This window comes from Macaca nemestrina, chromosome 7 (assembly GCF_043159975.1).
Source record: "Macaca nemestrina isolate mMacNem1 chromosome 7, mMacNem.hap1, whole genome shotgun sequence".
NCBI lineage: Eukaryota > Metazoa > Chordata > Mammalia > Primates > Cercopithecidae > Macaca > Macaca nemestrina.
The window spans coordinates 15,179,989-15,199,287 of NC_092131.1; the positions used below are offsets into that span (position 1 = coordinate 15,179,989).

General features: G+C 52.8%; 1 protein-coding gene and 1 long non-coding RNA gene across 5 annotated transcripts in view; one reads left to right on the plus strand and one right to left on the minus strand.

The window, feature by feature from the left end:
- Positions 1-19,299, minus strand: part of LOC105467535 (Ras and Rab interactor 3) — a 184,122-nt gene that overhangs the window by 35,635 nt on the left and 129,188 nt on the right. For all 4 annotated transcript variants that reach the window (XM_071099693.1, XM_071099692.1, XM_011717190.2 and 1 more), the window contains 2 exons: positions 12,712-12,803; positions 822-2,312 (listed from right to left, as the gene is read on the minus strand). In XM_071099693.1, coding sequence (XP_070955794.1) covers positions 822-2,312; positions 12,712-12,803 — 1,583 coding nt within the window. The remainder of the gene's footprint in view (positions 1-821; positions 2,313-12,711; positions 12,804-19,299) is intronic.
- Positions 357-19,299, plus strand: part of LOC139364206 (uncharacterized) — a 33,609-nt gene continuing 14,666 nt past the window's right edge. Inside the window, exon 1 of the long non-coding RNA XR_011625608.1 lies at positions 357-547. This is a non-coding gene — a long non-coding RNA (uncharacterized lncRNA). The remainder of the gene's footprint in view (positions 548-19,299) is intronic.

Below are 19,299 nucleotides of genomic sequence, written 5' to 3' on the forward strand. Positions count from 1 at the left end.
AGGAGCACGCCTCCATGCCTGGCTAATTTTTGTATTTTTTCTAGAGACATGGTTTTGCCATGTTGCCCAGGCTGGTCTTAAACTCCTGGACTCAAGCAATCCTCCTGCCTTGGCCTCCCAGAGTGCTGGGATTATAGGCTTGAACCAGTGTGCCAGGCCTTGATATTTTTAACATATGTAGGTGTGTGGTTGTTCACAGCTACTTCTCACCGTGAACCACAATCGGTAAAAGCTTTGATAATGACTGGATTCAAGGTTGGTGAGGGTGGGGAAGGCTGGGGGCTACTTTAGAAGGGGTGGTCAGAGGAGTGAGCTGTTTTGTGTTGGTTCCCTGAAAGCAGAGCCTGAAAGAGGGATCTGGGTGCATGTGATTTCACTGAAGAGACTCAGAAGACAGGGAGTGAGAGCAGTGGGAAGAGGCAGAGCAAGCTTGAGCAAGAATGAACTCTCAGCCTCAGCCAGATCTCGCCGGGCCCTGGAGCATCAACTGCATCACACAGTGGTCCTGCTAGAGGCCAAGGGGCCAGTCTTCATCCCCCCCATGGCAGTGAGTAATTGGCAGTGAGCCACTGATGATGGAAGAGAGGGTGCAGATAATATAGATCCTATACAGTCAAGGTCAATTCTCTAGGAAAGAGGGGAGCCGGGCACCATTAGCAGCCTACCTTGCAGCAGCTGGAGAAAGTTGCTGGTGCCCAGGAAGGGATGGGGGGTGGGCACCAACAGCGTCCACTGCATAGGCCTCTTTTGTCCTAAGGGGTTCCTGAGTCTGTAAGCCCCACCGCCCTCTCCTCCCTGCCACCTCCTCCCAGGGCACTGACCGAGCTCCTCCTCAGAGTGCAGGGCGGGGTCCACCAGGGCCTTGAGCTCGGTGCTCTGCAGCAGGTAGCTCTTGAGCTGGGTCATCATGGTGCGAATCTCCTGCAGCATCTCCGTGCTGGAGGTCTGGCGCGCCATCATCTCCAGGCTGTACACCTTATAGTCCTGCACCAGGCTGCCAAAGTACGAGGCCTTGTCCTGCGCCAGCTCCACCACCTTCTTGTACAGCTTGCGGTTGTTGGAGAGGAAAGCGTGGAACATGCTGCTGAAACTGGCAAAGCTCAGCCGGTGCCGGGCCTTGCCCAGGATCATGGAGGGCTTCTTCTTCACGCTGGGGCTGCTGAATTGCTCCAGCTCCTCCTCCGTGCTGCTAGTGGAGTAGGAGTCCTGGTCGGTGGCCATGACAGACGCCCCCAAGCTATCTGAGAGGGAGGCCAGGGAGCCCTTGAACTCTGAAGAGCTCTGGGAATGGGCAGTGGCCTGGGCCTGAGGGTGCTGAGTCCCCGCCTGAGAAGCAGGGCTTTGGCCCTCTCTGGGTGGACCTGGCGTGGGTGTCTCCAAGGCCATTGCCTGTGTGCAGAGCTCAGCGTTCTCTAAGGGAGCTGGGAGGGTCGAGGCCAGTTGTCGAGAGATCCGTTTTTTCCTGGGGGGTGGGACTGGGGGTTGTTTGGCCTTCCTGGGCAGCTCCGGCATGCTGTCAGGATCGCTGGCTTTCACCTCTGTGTCCTGGCCTTGCTCCGTGCTCCCCCGGGGCGTGTCCTCAGGGCTGTCTGAGGTCCCTTGGGGAGGCAGGCTGAGCTGGTCCCCCTCTGCTGCCATCCCCGGACTTTGGTCTTCTAAGGACACCCTCTCAGAAACGCGGCGTCTGGGAGGGGCAGTGGGAAGGTTCTTCTTCGTAGGCAGTGGCGGCGGGGAGGCCTGCTGCAAGGGACTGGAGGCCGCCCCTGGTTTCATCGCTTCCTCCCTGAGGGGGCCCAGGCCTGCAGTGGGGCATGGGAGTCTCTCACAGGCCGTCATAGGCGGCTGGCTCGGATGGTCTGGGGGACCTGGGGCATGGGCTGTGACGGGGGCAGGCACTGGGGGAGAGGTGGGCAAAGGACAGGCAGGGGCGGGTGCAGAAGCAGGGAGCAGAGGGGGCTGGGCTGGGCTGGAGGGCTGCAGGGGCAGCACTGGGGGAGGAGGTGGTGGGCGGCGTGGGGCCCACCTGGAGGTGGGCGAGGTAGTATCAGAGGTGGGTGGCAAGGGGCGTGCAGGGCAGCTTCCAAGAGGTGGTTGGTCGGTAGGCAGGGCGCTGCTGCAGTCCTCGATGAAAATAGGATTCACAAACCACAGGCGGTCATTTCCTACCGACAGCTCGATTTCACAGGCACAGTTTGCGTCATGGGCTGTGGGCCTGAGGCTGGAGACTTGCGGGAATCCGGGGGCCTGGTCTCTTGGAGGCTCTGCTGGCTTCCCTCTTTCTTGTGGAGGATTCAGCGAGGAGTCCCAGAAACCTGTGGAAGCAAGAGAGGGGCAGGTGGTCAGTCTGTGCCAGGGACTAGGTGTTGCTGTGCTGGGCAGAGTCTGTGGGCGGGGTCCGCGGGTGGGGTGGGGCAGGGCCGTGGGAGGGCTGTTCAAGGCATTCGCTTCACTACTCCGAGTTGTTTTCCCCTCTTGGACGCTTTTAAACCTCTCCCACCACTTCCTGCCTCAAGAGGGGAAGCCCCACTCGGTCCTCCCCAGCAGTGTGGGGTGGGGCCGGGGGTAATATGACAGGCTCAGCTTCAGTTCTCTTCCTTGGTGTGACAGCCCACCTCGGAGGGCATTGATGACACAGGGTGTGGGGTGACAACACGGTGCTCTGGAGCCGTGGAGAAGGCATGGTGAGGGCACCAGGGATGGAAGGCCTGGAATTCCTGCGGCCAACCGGCTGGGTGCTCTGGGGCAGGTGGCTTGACCTTCCTGGGCCTCAGTCTAGTCATCCCTAAAATGGGGTCACAATGGTGCACACAACACAGGCGTGCGAGGAGTAAGGAACACTGGGCCTATTTTGGCCCCCATGGTTATTTTTTTATTTTTATTTTTATTTTTTGAGACAGAGTCTCACCCTCTTGCCCAGGCTGGAGTGCAGTGGCATGATCGTGGCTCACTGCCAGCTCCGCCTCGCAGGTTCACGCCATTCTCCTGCCTCAGCCTCCCGAGTAGCTGGGACTACAGATGCCCGCCACCATGCCTGGCTAATTTTTTGTATTTTTAGTAGAGACGGGGTTTCACCGTGTCAGCCAGGATGGTCTCAATCTCCTGACCTGGTGATCCGCCTGCCTCGGCCTCCCAAAGTACTGGGATTACAGGCGTGAGCCACCAGGCCTGGCCTCCATGGTTATTATATGCGAGAAGGACGCATCTATGGATTGTGGCCAGTGAGATCAGACCTGGCTGTCCAAGCGGGAGCAGCCACCCACCACAAAGTGATTCTGACTCTGGTCAATCTTGAGCTTAAAATAAGAAGCTGGTCCTCTGCCATAGTCAGGGGAAGCCAAGGCTCTTGCAGCATGGAGCTGAGTTCCAGTGCATGCCTCTCTACTGACCCAGTCCCCAGGGGCTCAGCCATGGCTGTGGCTACTGAAGCAGGCTAGGGACAAGGCATTCTTGATCTGTGGGGTCTACACCCTGGCAAGCATCTGATGGAGGCTCAGGACCCTCCAAAGAGCGCACAGGGATGCTACATCCTAGGAACAATTGCAGTCGGCGCATAGGCCACCCTGTGCTCACTCAAGCTTCCTCTTGGAGAGGAACATGGGTCCCAGGTCTTGTTCAGCCTGCTAGGTTTGGAGCTGGATAGAGGATTACCCAGGCAGGTGCAGAGTTCCTTGTGAATTGGTGCGGCCAGCCTTTCACCCAGGGCTCTCTACTCATGGGAGGAATCCACTCTTAAGAAAACTATGGAAAATAACATCAAGGATAATCACAGGAGCAAACATTCATGGCGTTCTTGCCGCGCGTGAGCCCACGGGCTACTTGCTTTACCTGGGTTGTCTCGCCGACCCCTGATCATAGGCCTTGCCGCCAGTTCACAGATGAGGGTAGGAGGCTCAGAAACATGAAAGCACTCTCCCTGGGTCACTGGGCTGGGAAGTGAGGCACTGGGATTTGACCACGTCGGGCTGGTTCTACAGCCTGTGTGTTTAGCCTCTGTGTTAGGCGGCCTTCCTTCATAGGAACTTGCAACACTTCCCAGATCGGTTGCTGTCCCGGCATCGGTGAGTAGCAGGGTGGCTTGCAGCCCAGAACTCAGGATGTGGCAACAGCACAACAGGCTCTTGATGTTGAAAGGAGACCTCACAAGATGGCCTGGAGCAGCCAACCGTGTGCTCGCTCTAAGAGGGGGGCACTATCAGGGATGTAGGCATTTGCCATCTTGCTGGCTGGGGTCACCAATGCAATCAGGGTAAGCAGGTGCCTTCCCAGGACAAAGGGACTGAAGAAACAGACCAGAAGTGAGCTGCGACCCACCAGCTCTGTGCATCCCTCTGAGGTGCACCCCCCAGCCCTGTCCTGGGCAGATACCCTGTGTCTGGCTGCCTGAATATCACAGCCAGTGGAGACAGGCCAGCTGTCACCACACTAACAAGCATGACAATCTTTTCTGTGACTCTTTCCAATGTGCAAAGCTCTGTGCCCATCACAGTCACCAAGGACATGGTGTCCAGAGTGGCCTCTCCCAGGGCCTGGATGAGCTGCTCTTTGTGACTGCCGGGGCCCTTTGCTTTCTTGGGCAGCTCATGGCTCCTCCATGTATGCCTCACTCTCCCAGGCACCTTGCCTCGAGTACATACATGTCCTGGCCCCTGGAGTGAGTGTTTGAAGCACTGTGCCCATGTCTACACAGGCCCAACAAAGCTGCCTGTTTGGGAGTCTTCCTAGCAAGGAGAAGCAGGCAGCCAGACGAACCCCACGGTAACTGGGCAGCAGCCCCACATGTGAGCTGAGACCCCCGGTGCCCACCTCCAGACTCTTCCTGTGGGCGAAGGTGGCATCATGAGGGTAGATAACATACAGAACTGCCCACTGATGCTGGGACACCCCATCACTGCTCATCCAGATCACGGCTGTAGCTGCTCCCTCCGCTTCATTCTCTTCCTGTGGTCCTAGGCTGGGAGGCTAGGAGGCCCTTGGAGGCTCTCTGTTGAGAACCACTTTCAATCCTTTAGCCTGGCATTTGAGGCTGCAGGACCTGGCCCCTGAACATCTTCTCTGGCATCATCTACCGAGTCTTTACTCCACTCTATCTGCCGTTTACTTCTTCCTCAATGTGCCACACACTGCCCCACCAGCAGGCCTTGGCTATTGCTATTCCCTCTGCGTGGAATTCTTTTCCCACCCTCTCCAGCTGGCACACACTTGTCTTTCAAGGCTCAGGTCAAGTGCGACCTGTCTGGTAGTGCCTCCCCGATGCGCTCAGGCCCTGCCCGCCCTGCCTGTGTTCCTGCAGTGACCATCACTGGGACCGTAATTCTGTGTTTTTGCCGGACTTTCCCACCAGACTCAGAGCTTCCAGAAGGCAGTCAAATGCTTCAGCTATCTGAGTATTCCCAGCACCTGACAGTGCTTGGCCCAGAGCGGGGGCCCAGTGTCAGCCCCTTGGCACCCATGAGTGGATTAGCTTAGCCAGAGTGGAGAGTCAGGCCTCTGAGGAAGGGCACACAGGCAAGGTTAGTTTCAATGGCAAGATAAGGACAACCTGAACCACGGGAGGATGTGTAAAGACAAGACAGTGAGAGGAGGAAGGCAGGAAGGGGGGCAGAGGAGCCCCATAAGCAGATGGGCCACCAGCCGGGCAGCTGCCACGGGACAGGATGGGTCCATTAGGCACAGAACACAAGAGTACATTTCCCATTGCTCAGGTGTGGATTTTGGCAGGAACAGAGCAGATATGGGTTCAGGCAAATAGGCTCTCGGCCTGGGTACCTGGGACACAGCTTCCCTGACCCAAGACAGGCCTGGAGTTTGCGCCATGTCAGGGCAAAGGTCCCAAAGCCAATGTGGCTCCAAGGAGTGGGGGAAGCCAGGAGCTAAAGGGCTGCATCCTAGGGTCTTGGGGCCTGTTAGGGAACCACAGTAGCATGACAGGGCTTTATGCTCCAAAAAAAAAAAAAAAAAAAGGAAGTGAGTAACTTTCTCTGCAGCCTGCAGAACCCCAAGGCCAGGGGAGAAACGGAACCCTGTGTCATGCAATCCTAGTGGTTTGGTCGGCAAAGCTGTGGGGTCCAATCCCCAGGGGCGCCATACCAAGCCTTGGCTTTGCTGCGGCAGTTCCCCTAAAGAAGGGCCCATCCTTGCCCTGGCCTCAGACTGAGGCCACGATTTTGCTGGCCCCGAGGCCTGTTGAGCGTTGGCTGGGGACACCTCTTGCCAGATGCCCGCTCTTTCTATCCTCAGACAACCTGGGCCACGTCACAGGCTGGGCTGCAGGTCCTGAGGGCAAATTCAGACTCTACCCCTGGGGAGCTTGGGGCTAGCGGCAGGACAGGAAGGGGAGGAGTAAAGGCAGCAAAGTGCCACAGAAACACTAAAGAATCCAATGAGGTCAGTGAATAAATATTCATGTGGCATCCCAAAGACAGAGGCTGTTGTACATACAGTCAAAGTCAAGTTTTCAATGAATTATTAATAACTAGGAAAATGCTCATCATCTGATATAAAGGAAAAAGCAAGTTACAAGCAAACTTAGAAGAGTCACGGAACAGACGCCTTTCCTAAACATATTTTTAAAGTATTAAACACATACACACTGTAACATGTTTGAAAACCACTGTGAGTAATCCCTATTCTCTAAATTCCTTTGACACTTGTAATCAGCTGCTGAATACAGCTGAGTGCTGAATTGTTCCTCCTTATGTTAGTTTTCTAGCCTCGACTAACCGGTAACCTTTTAAAGTCCAAGATTACACCTTATATAGCCTGCACTTTCGAACGCTGGCTTTTCCAAGTCCGAATTTGGACTTTCTTACGTCGGCTCACGAAGGCACACTGTGAGCCATCACATGGCACTCGGCCCGCAAATCAATAGCTGAGTTTCAGCAACATCATCCCTATCTCAACAGCAGGCCTGGTGCAACTCTTTGGTTATTTGTTGCATTCTTCTGGGCATGCCAAAAAAATAAAACTGATGACACTAATGACAAGAAACACATATGCCTCATGAACTTCCTAGAACAACCAGATCGTCCAGCGGACTGGAAACCCAGGAAATCTTTAGCCTTAACTAGACAATCCTTGGCTCTGGGCTCTAGGGAAAAAAATGGAAGTCACAAATATATTCGCACAACATCAGAAGGCGAGAAACCAAAACTGTATTTTCAGTTGCGTCTAGGTGTATCAAGGAAAAGAAACTGGAAGGAAACACAGCCCGAACGTGCACGAGTGGTGAGTTTATGCGTGGTTTTCATCCTCAGCCTTTTCTGGTCTTGTCCGTTAAAAACAAACACACGCGGCTGGGCGCGGTGGTTCATGCCTGTAATCCCAGCACTTTGGGAGGCCGAGGCGGGCCACATCATCTGAGGTCAGGAGTTTGAGAGCCTGGACAACATGGTGAAACCCCATCTCTACTAAAAATACAAAAATTAGCCAGGCGTGGTGGCAGGTGCCTATAATCCCAGCTACTCGGGAGGCTGAGGCAGGAGAATCGCTTAAAACCGTGAGGCGGAGGTAGCAGTGGGCTGAGATCGTGCCACTGCACTCCAGCCTGGGCAAAAAGAGTGAGACTCCATCTCAAACAACAAACAAACAGACACAACATGCTTGACTTTTATTATAAGACAAAAAGGTGTCATAAGAGAAAGCAGCACATGGCGGGCATGTGGAGGGCATGCCCAGCAGAGGGTGGGGCCCACTACCCTGCCTATTCCAATGCCAAATCCAGGCTTCCTTGGCAAAAGGGTGCCATGCTGTTTTCCACTGGAGGCACAGCAAGTAAAGGGTTGAGGGGTGGGAAGTGGTGAGCAAGGCTGGCTGAGAATCAGGGCACAGTGCAGGCAGAGCATGGAGTTCAAACTCAGCAAGCCCTGAGTGTGAATTCAGCTTTTGTTTACATCCCAAAATGAGGAAAGCCCTTTGGTTGATCTCTCTTTCTCTCTCTGGATAACAGCTTTGTTGAGATATCACTCACATACCACAGAGTTCACTCATTTAAAAAACACGCCTGTGTTTTCCCGTATATTCATCAAGTTGTGCGACTCTCACCACAATCAATTTTAGAGCACTTTTTTTTTTTCTTTTTTTAAGACAGAGTCTCGCTCTGTCACCCAGGCTGGAGTGCAATGGCATGATCTTGGCTCACTGCAACCTCCACTTCCTGAGTTCAAGTGATTCTCCTGCCTTAGCCTCCTGAGTAGCTGGGATTATAGGCATATGCCACCACACCCGGCTAATTTTTATATTTTTAGTAAAGATGGGGTTTTATCATGTTGTCCAGGCTGATCTCGAACTCCTGACCTCGTGATCCGCCTGCCTTGACCTCCCAAAGTTCTGGGATTATAGGCATGAGCCACTGCACCCGGCCTTTAGAGCATTTTGTATCACCCCAAAAGAAACCCTATGCCTATTAAGCAGTCACTCTCCATTCCCCTTTCCACCCAGCCCCTGGCAATCACTAATCTGCTTTCTGTCTCTACGGATTTGCCTATTCTAGACACTTTATTCAAATGGAACTGTAGCATATGTGGTCTTTGGTATCAGCTCCCTTCACTTAGCATGTTTTCCAGGTTATTCCATGCGGCACCATGTGTCAGTCCCTGCACTTCATTCCTTTTTATAGCTGAATAAACACTTCAGACTCCTTAACTTTCCATTTCCTTATCTGTAAAACGGGCTTTTATGTGAATAAATGAGATAATGTATGTGTGGGCATGTGGCAATGAATTTGCCTCCCATTGTCCTTTTGGTCTTCCCTGAAATGCTGACTATACAAGGTAACCCCTGGCTCACAGGGCCTCAGCACTAGGCTGGCCGGGGATCATTTGGACTCTCCTTGGACAATCTGAATGAAGAACAGTGGTCAGGTAGGGCTGTGAGCTGAGTCAGAGCCCTGCTCGTCAGGGAAGCAGGGGAGTAGGAATCTGAGTCAGCAAGGAGGCCATGTACGGGGAGCAAGGGGCTGGCATGTGTGACAGAGCATCTGCGGTCACCCACAAAGCCTGGCTAACCCTCCATCTCCATTTATCAGAGGGTCCCTGGTGTCCTTTCTCTGAGTCTCTTTTTTTATGCTAGTTTGAGTGGGTTTCACTTCTTTTCCACCAAAGTCCCTTCCTAGAACAATGTGTGACATGCCAGGCACAATGCCTGGTGTGTCAGGGCCCTTGACAAATGCTGCACTTTCCATATTTATTATCACTATTTCATATGAAGGTTGGCAGGGCCCAAGCCTGCCCATGCCAGGGCCAAGGTCTCTGGCCTTTGATAGGATGTGCTCCTTTGGCTCTGGGTCTCCAGCCGTTAGGGAGATGACTGTAAAGTGAACCTTTCCTTGGCTCCAGGGAAAAATGATTGTGGTGAGCCTGGCTTCATGTCTTTCAGCACTCGGGGACACCAGGTCTACACAGATCCCTTGAGCTCTTAAGCTGCAACATACTCAGCTTCCATTTAAATCCTGTTCTCAAGGAAGTAAGTGCTGACGATGAATCTGAACTACTGTTGGCTTCCCAAATGGAAATCTCCCTTCTCCACTTCCTCCTTGTGCCTGAGATCAAATTCTCCGAGGAGAGAAGGCCTTGTCTATTCCAGAAAGGAATGCAGTTCTTCCAGGAGGAACATCTCCCTTAACGAAAAACCATGTTCCTAGGCCTTAGGAGAAGCTGCACTCTTGCAGGTGAGAGGAACCTGTAGGGAGTCTCCCGGCAGTCAGTCCTAGGGACGCCTAAACCCCATAGCGGGGTCAAGAGGTGCAGCAATGTGTCATAGACTGAGGCCATGCATCCCACTTACTCTATCAACATGGCCTGCAAACTGGCCACTGACAGTTTGTTGCAAAAGCAACAGAGAAGCTGGGGAGGTGCAGCTGAGGAGCACTAGAAAAGCTGTGCTCAGAGACAGAAAGCCCTCCGTGCAAATCCTGTCAGGGGCACTTTACAGGTGTGAGCCACCACGCCCAGTCCTGAGGATTTCTTCAGGGAAAAGTGGAGCATGTTTCACACAGCTGCTCAAGAACCGCTGAGGACAGAAAGCCTTTGGTGCAAATCTTGTCTGGGGCACGTTAGACAAGGTTCCCAGCGGGGCTAAAACTTGGTGTTCTAACTTTTTTTTTTTTTTTTTTTTGAGGCAGAGTCTCAGTGTGTTGCCCAGGCTGGAGTGCAGTGGGGCGATCTCAGCTGACTGCAACCTCCGCCTCCCAGGTTCAAGCAATTCTCCTGCCTCAGCCTCCAGAGTAGCTGGGATTACAGGCACACGCCATTACGCCCAGCTAATTTTTGTATTTTTAGTAGAGATGAGGTTTCACCATATTGGCCAGGCTGATCTTGAACTCCTGACTTCAGGTGATCCACCTGCCTTGGTCTCCCAAAGTGCTGAGATTACAGGCATGAGCCACCGCGCCCGGTCAGTGTTCTATCTTTAAAATGCACAAAAATGACATAAGACAATGCCAAGTGCTCTGCAATGGTCGGTGTCATCGAACCCCTAGGGGGAGGTCATCTGCACCTTACAAAAGTGCAAATTACAAAACTGTCACCTGTCCCACATCCAAGATCCTGGGAGGGTAAGAGCCCAACAACTAAATTCTGGGAAGCAAAATTTAATAGCAAGTTTATTCCCAATAGCAACTGAAAACTTGCCCTTAGGGTTATAACTGGGTAAATTAGACCTAGAAGAATTTGGATAGAGTTAAGAGGCGGCTGAGTGTGGTGGCTCATGCCTGTAATCCCAGCACTTTGGGAGGCCGAGGCAGGTGGATCATGAGGTCAGGAGTTCAAGATCAGCCTGACCAATATGGTGAAACCCCGTCTCTACTAAAAATACAAAAATTAGCCGGGCATGGTGGCATGCGCCTGTAGTCCCAGCTACTTGGGAGCCTGAGGCAGGAGAATTGCTTGAACCTGGGAGGTGGAGGCTGCAGTGAGCCAAGATCGCACCACTGCATTCCAGCCTGGGGGACAGAGTAAGATTCCGTCTCAAAAAAAAAAAAAAAAGTTAAGAGGCACCATGACACGATGGCAGGTGTGGAAGCTAAATGGCCTGGGTTCATCCCAGCTCTGCCATGTGCTGTGTGACACTGGACATGACTTAACCTCTTGTGCCTCAGTTTCCTCTGCCATAGAAGGGGAATTATAATAATAGTACTTACTTTATAGGATTGTTTGAAGCTGCGCTGAGCCAATGGCAGCTAAAGGGGTTAAAACGCAGTCATTGCTCATGGAGCGCGAACACCCAAGGACCAGAACTCCTCCTGCTTCCTGGCCCCTGACCATGGCTGCCTTGTGGTGTCTCTTGCATTGCTGCCCCTGATGGGCCCCTCTGAGTGGTGAACAGTGGCCTGGCTTGGGAACCAAGGGGTGTCTTCTTTGATCTCAGGTCTGCCCCTCACTTCCACTGTGACCTGGTTCTGCCCTCTGGGTCACTGTTTCTTCCATTTCATCAACACTGGTGAACAAGGCACCAATGTTCTGGACACTGTGCTCAGCCCCGTGGAGCACAGTGTCCTATGCATGGTTGACTTTTACTAAAGATTGTTGATGAACTGCTTTGCTCGTAAATGTGACCTGGCGGCCCCAGGTTAAGGCTCTGGGGCCTGCAGTGGCTCCTGAGCCGCTGTGTGGAACACGCTCTCCCTTTCCCTGTAAGAAATTCTCAGGGCTGGGCACAGTGGCTCACACCTGTCATTCCAGCATTTTGGGAGGCCAAGGTGGGAGGATCGCTTGAGGCCAGGAGTTTGAGACCAGCCTGGGCAACATGGAGAGACCGTGTCAAAACATAAGAAATTAACCAGGCATGGTGGTGTGCGCCTATAGTCCCAGCTCCTCAGGAGGTGAAGGTGGGAGGATCACCTGAGCCTGGGAAGTTGGGGCTGGGCTGAGCCATGATCATGCCACTGCACTCCAACCTGGGCAACAGAGTGAGACTCTGTTTCAAAAAAAAAAAAAAAAGAAAAAAAAAAGAAAGAAAAATTATCTGCTCCTAACACACTCTGAAAGAGGCAGGTGGCCTGGCCTCTCAGCAGCTACAAACTTGGCATACTTGGGCTTCCTGAGGGCCAGCGAGGTGAGGCCCTAGTTCTAGGTGGGCACCTGCTGACTGCATCCTTGTAGGGTGCTTGGCATCACCTGTACATCGGAAGAGCTCACTAAATGTGAGTTCTTTTTATAATTATGTGAAAGGGCTGGGGTCAGACACACCCTGTCCTCTCTCCCCTTCTTCTTTTCCTCTCCCCTGTCTACCCCTCAGGAACTCGGAAGGGTGGGGTGGGGCATGCTTAGGGTCAGTTGTCTGGGCACAGGACAGGCCCCCGTGAGGGCCACACCCAAGTTCATGGTCACATTCATGCTGCTTTTCCAACCGATGAGGGGCCAGGGCTGTGATGGCTGCCAGACCCAGCTCTCTGGCCCCCACTCAGAAGGGCCCTGGGGTTGAGCTCGGCTTCTCCCAGGACCACACCAGCCTCTCTGGTCCTAACCAGGCCCTGCTCCCTTAGACCAAACGTGACTGGGCCTCAGGGCGTCCTGGGCAGCTGATAGAGGCAACTCTTTAGAAACGCCTCTGTAGATCTCCCTGTCACGCGGCTCGGCAGCCTGAGGCAGGGGTGTGGGTGGTCCCATGGGAGCTGGGACTCAGGCTGTCCTTCTGCACAGGCGGCCCCTGGGGCAATCCTAGGGCCCCAGTTCCTAATGCCCCACCAGCTCCCCTGGCCCCTTGGAGAGGACTCACCCAGACCCAGGTTGGCGATGGTCTCAAGGTCCGTGAAGCTGCTGGCCTCGAGGATGGCCTGGGGCAGCCGCAGTGTGAAGGGCAGTAAGTCTCTGTGAAGACACGAGGGGCGGAAGTCATGTCTGGGGCCACTGTGTCCATTCCCAGCCTCCACAAAGGAAGAGCCCTGGCAATCTCTGCTGGCTGCCGGGGTCTCCACACATCCTGGAAGCTTCCCTGGAGCTGAGGGGCAGACTCTGAGGTGGAAGGAGCATCCAGTCAACTCTAGGTCCTGAGCCAGCACCAGGGACCCAGAGAGGTGGAGACCCTCCTCAGGAGTTGGGGGGCGGAGTCACTGTCCCCCTTAGTTTTCCTGGCCTGCTGAGCCCAGGCCAGCTCCTCTAAAGGCATTCTTTAGGGTAAAGTGAGTGGCCCACTCCTCCTGCCCTCTGACTTTGCTGGTGCACACTGAGATGTGCAGCGAGCACACAGTCAGGCATCTCCCAGCAAATGCACAGTCAGGCAGCCCCCGATGAACGCACAGTCAGGCATCTCCCAGCAAACGCGCAGTCAGGCAGTCCCGGAAGAACACGACGAACACACAGTCAGGCATCTCCCAGCAAATGCACAGTCAGGCAGCCCCTGACGAACACAGTCAGGCATCTTCCAGCAAACGCACAGTCAGGCATCTCCCGGCAAACGCACAGTCGGGCAGCCCCTGATGAACACACGGTCAGGCATCTCCCAACAAACGCAGAGTCAGGAAGCCCCCGACGAACGCACGGTCAGGCATCTCCCTGCAAATGCACAGTCAGGCAGCCCCCGATGAACGCACAGTCAGGCATCTCCCTGCAAACGCACAGTCAGGCAGGTTCATCTCATGGCTTTGGTCACAATAGGGAACTGTTGAGGATTCCCTCCAGAGATCTTCCAGAAGGAGTTCGGACTGATGGGAAACAGGGGCCAGGAAAGGAAAAGGGATGGCCCGGCCACATGGTAGTTGAAGACACTGTGTGTTGAGCCCAGGGCTCCTGACTTTTGGCGCAGGGCTGTTTCACAGGGTCAGGAAGGGGAGTGTGGCACTGCCAGGGCCCCAGGATGGGTGGTCCCGATTCTATGTTTCTTCCTAGTGTTTAAGGCCTGGGGACCCCCTTTCCAGCCATGTCTCCCGCTCCTTCCTCATTATCCCACCTGCCCTGTTCTCTGAGGCCATTTCCTCCTCTGTGAAGACAGGAATGGATGAGAGGGTGCCCAGCGTGGTTATCAAGACCTGGCAGCCACCACTATTTTCTTCACAACCTGTTCTACCCTCCCTTGCTCATGCTTCGTCCACTTTCTCCCCAAATCCTGATGCCCACTGAAATCCCATCATCCATCATTTGCTGAGCCTCCCACCATGGCCTCGGCCAGAGGTACCTCCTCCCCGGGGTCTTCATGGCTTTGCTGTCTGCAACTCATCTTCCTGGCGACATGAGGCTGGGAGCCCTGGGAGCTCCTGGAACAGGTGGAGGCTGCCTTCCGGGTTTCCGAAGACCCACAGTGCTTAGCACTCTCCATGAGGCTCCAATGCCATTTGCTGAATGGACCCAGCCAAACTCAGGAGCTGAGCCGGAGGCATAGCAGAACAGAGATGGCCTGGGATGGGGCTGGCCCTGCTGGGGCACCTCTGCTCAGCGATGTCAGCTTCTGTGGCCTCCCAGGTGCCCCCATGGCCTCTTGGGAAGCGCTTCGATGGAGCTGGGACACTCGTGTTTACAGAAGAGTAGGACAGGGCAGGCTGTGGCACAGGTTCTGGGCCCTTTTCTCAGGTCTTGGGGGTGGCCTTGGGCTTCTCCACTGTCAGATGGGCTGGGGACCAGCCAGCTGACGTTGGCATCTTCTGTCATTGTTGTGTGATTCTGCTGCAACCCGAGGTCTTCTGATGGCCAGACTGGATGGGCCCTCAGTGCTGCACTCCCATCTCAGGCCCTGCCCCGCCACCACTAACCCCAGCTCGAATTTGAAGGGTAGCAACATTCATCCCAAGTTGCCTCAGTTTACTTCGGTTACCTGGTGGCCTATCAGTGGGGTTTCCAATGGTTCCTCCATCGCTGTGAGTATCACAGTGGACAGCAGAGGCTGCTCGGCTCATCTGTGCCCACCCCGTGACTGCCAGGACAGCCTCCTGCCACCTCATCATTCTACTCAGTCTGCTGCAGTTGCAGCTGCAGTCACACCCCAGACTCGAATCCCAGCATCCAAGGTCTCCCCTGGTCTGGCCTTGCTCTGCCTTTCTGGCTTGCTCCCCAACATCTGCTCTCCACAGTCCCTTCCCCGCACTCGGGGGCCTCCTGCTGGCTCCCAAATGATCACGCTCCAGTTCCTCCGGTGGGTGTTCCCCACTCATTTCCCGTCTCTGAGTTTACACATAGAGGGAACAGTCCCTCATCCCCACCACCTACGTCTACGATTCTATACATCCTTCAAGGCCACACCATGGACTCTTCTTCCTCCATGACCTGGGGTTCAAGGGTCTCATGCATCTCTGCCTCTCCACATCCCATCCAATTCGCCACTGCACCCAGGGGCAGCCTCTTCCGTCCAGAGGAAAGCACACACAGGATGTGGGTGTTTGCTGGGCATCTACTATGTGTCAGGTGTGGGGCTAGGTGTTTTGGAGGCTTTAAGTGATATTCTTACTAAATCACAGGCACCCTGAGGGCAGGCATCAGTACCTCTGTTTTACAGGGGACACAGTGGCTCAGGGAGGTTAAGGGACTCGCCCAAGACCCCCCAGCCAGTAGTAAGTTTCTGACAGAAACATTGAAACATTTAAAAATCTATACCAATATAAAATTTGATTATCTACAGGGCAAAACTTTCAATCAGTATCACAAATCACCTACTACATTTGTTTTTTAAGGAAAAGGAACTATCACTTGTTAAGCTTTATCAATCACTCACCAAGAGCTTTCCCTGTTATCCTACTTAACCCTTGAAGCAATCCTGTGATGTAAGTGCTATTGTCAACATTTGTTAAAATGTTGGATTTTTTAATTAGAAAAGAAAAACAGATTTATTGTAGTCAAAGTCATACAATACAAAAGTGCTTAAAATGTGCAGGTCCTCCATTCTCCAGAGGATCCTGCTGTCTACCCCAGGGGTCCCCAACCCCCAGGCCACAGACTAGTATCAGGCCATGGCCTGTTAGGAACTGAGTTGCACAGCAGGAGGTGAGCAGCGGGCCAGTGAGCAAAGCTTCATCTGTCTTGACAGCCGCTCCCCATCCTCGCATTACTGCCTGAGCTCCACCTCCTGCCAGATCAGCGGCAGCATTTGATTCTCATAGGAGCGCAAACTCTACTGTGAACTATGTGAGTGAGGGGTCTAGGTTTTGTGCTCCTTCTGTGAACTATGTGAGTGAGGGGTCTAGGTTTTGTGCTCCTTCTGTGAACTATGTGAGTGAGGGGTGTAGGTTTTGTGCTCCTTCTGAGACTCTAGTGCCTGATGATCTGTCTTTGTCTCCCATCACCTCCAAATGGGACCATCTAGTTGCAGGAGAACGAGCTCAGGCTCCCACTGGTACTACATCATGGTGAGTTGCACAATTATTTCATTATATATTTCAATGTAATAGTGAAAGAAATAAAGTGCACAATGAATGTAATGTGCTTGAATCTTCCCGAAACCATCCCCACCCCATCCCTGGCCCATGGAAAAACTGTCTTCCACGGAAGTGGTCCCTGGTGCCAAAAAGGTTGGGGACTGCTGGTCTACACTCTGGAGAGTAACCTTGCTGGCCCTTCTTTAATGCACACATATGCATGCCCAAGCACACATGTACACACACCATTTATTTTACTAGTTCTTATATATTTTTAATTGTTTTGTAGAGATAGGGTCACACTATATTGTCCAGACCTGTCTTGAACTCCTTGCCTCAAGTGATCCTCCTGCCTCTGCCTCCCAAAGTGCTCGGATTACAGGCGTGAGCCACCACACCTAGTGCACATCACGTATTTTAAAAATGAAAATGGCACTATGTTCCATCTATTGCTCTGCAGCTTGCTTTCTTTACTGAACAGTAAAGTGATCTATATAGTGAGCAAGTCCATACATGTATACTGGCGTCTTTCTTTTTCTGTGCTGAAGAGTATCCCATGGGATAACCGTCATTTATTTAATTTTTTTTTTTTTTTTTTTGAGATGGAGTCTCGCTCTGTCACCCAGGCTGGAGTTCAATAGCACGATCTTGGCTCACTGTAACCTCTACCTCCCAGGTTCAAGCAATTCTCCTGCCTCAGCCTCCTGAGTAGCTGGGATTGTAGGCATGTGCCACCGCGTCCAGCTAATTTTGTATTTTTAGTGTAGATGGGTTTTCACCACGTTGGCCAAGCTGGTCTTGAACTCCTGACCTCAGGTGATCCACACGGTGGCCTCCCAAAGTGCTAGGATTACAGGTGTGAGACGCTGTGCCCAGCCACTGTTTTTCTTCTTTTGATGGTCATCTAAGCTTGCTTTCTTTCTCTTTCTCCCTCCCTCCCTCTCTCTCTTCCTGTCTTTCTCTCTCTTTCATTAATGCTAACCATTACAGAGTTTACTGAGTGTCCAGGAGCAGTTTTAAGCACTTTACATATATTACCTCTTTAAATCCTCCTCCCAACTCCATGAAGCAGGTACTTTCCTTATGCTTATCTCACAGCTCCGAAGACCGGGGCACAGACAGACTAAGTGGCTTGCCCCTCTCCCACAGCTTGTAAGTGACAAAGCCTGCATCTGAATGGAGGGTTCAGGCTTGTAACCCCTAGACTACTTGTTTTCAGCAAAAAATTATTTCCTAATTGCCACTGGATCCAATTGTGCTGCACAGAAAGAATTGAGCACATCATCTTTCTGCCCTCAAGCTAGTATTCCCTTTTTCTTTTTTGAGACGGACTCTCACTCTGTTGCCCAGGCTGGAGTGCAGTGGTGTGATCTCGGCTCACTGCAACCTCCGTCTCCTGGGTTCAAGCAATTCTCCTGCCTCAGTCTCCTGAGTAGCTGGGACTACAGGTGTGCGCCACCATGCCCGGCTAATTTTTGTATTTTTTTTAGTAGAGACGGGCTTTCTCTATGTTGGCCAGGCTGGTCTCAAACTCCTAACCTCAAGTGATCTGCCTGCCTCAGCCTCCCGAAGTGCTGGGATTACAGGTGTGAGCCACCACACCTGGCCTCAAGCTAGTATTTCTGCTGAATAACTTCCTAGATGCGAGTGAGTCTGCTGGGCCATAAGGTAGATATATTTGGAGAAATGACAGAATTTACCAAACTGATCCCCTTTTCCCAAGCTTGCTCCCATTTACACTCCATCAACGCCTATGATGGGCTGAGAAGTAAATGGTCCCAAGCTTCTGGAACAGCCTGTGCTGGTTCCTTCCAATTCTATAATAAAAGACAGTAACTAAATACTCCAGTCCTCCAACCTCAGCTTCAGTGTGTCCTCGTGGTGCCCTCCTGCTCTGTGACAAAGGTGGAGCCTGGAAAAATTGCCCAGTTTGGGGTCTGGAGGGCAAGCCAGTTTCATGCCTCAGTAAACATTAGCAGGGTGTGAAGATGGGGAAGGCAGGCGTTTGAAACTATTGCTGCCATGCACGGCTTATTCATCTCCAAATGCCGAGTCCTTAGTTCTTGGAAAATGCCAAGAAAAACCTCCAGACAGGGTGCTGGGGTGGTGGGGCCACCGCCTGAACACTCACTGACAACAAAAGACCAAAAGGGAACTAGACACTTGTGAGGGACTCCACTGGGGCCACCACACCCATTTATACTCTGCAGACTGCCTGGATCAGAATCGCCTAGGGAGCTGCTAGAAATGCAGACTGCTAGGTTCCCAAGGTTCCCAACCAAGGGTGCCTAGCATTGGGTCTGGGGGTAGGCTGAGAATCCACTTTTTTTTTCTCTCTCTTTCTGGCACCCAGGCTGCAGTGCAGTGGTGTGATCTCGGCTCACCGCAACCTCTGTGTGTTGGGTTCAAGCAATTCTCCTGTTTCAACCTCCCAAGTAGCTGGGATTACAGGTGCTGGGTTCAAGCAGTTCTCCTGCTTCAACCTCCCAAGCAGCTGGTATTACAGGTGCCTGCAACCACCCCCGGCTAATGTTTGCATTTTTAGTAGAGACTGGGGTTTCACCATGTTGTCCGGGCTGGTCTTGAACTCCTGACCTTCAGTGATTTGGCCTCTCAAAGTGCTGGGATTACAGGTGTGAGCCACCATGCCCAGCCAAGAATTTACATTTTTAAACAACTCCTGAGGGGATCCTGGTGCATGCAGCCTTCGGTGGGAATCACAGGTCCCCAAGGTCAGGGATACTAAAAAATATAAAAATTAAGCAACCTTCCTGATGTGTGTTGTGTTTCCTCATAAACTATGAAACCCACTAAAAAGCATTCACAACAATAGGAATTTTTAAAATGGGATTTTTAGCTGGCTGGGTGCAGTGGCTCATGCCCCTGTAATCTCAGCACTTTGGGAGGCCGAGGCGGGTGGATAGCCTGAAGGTCAGGAGTTTGAGACCAGCCTGGCCAACATGGTAAAACCTCAATCTCTACTAAACATACATAAAAAAAAAATTAGGAGGGCGTGGTGGCAGGCG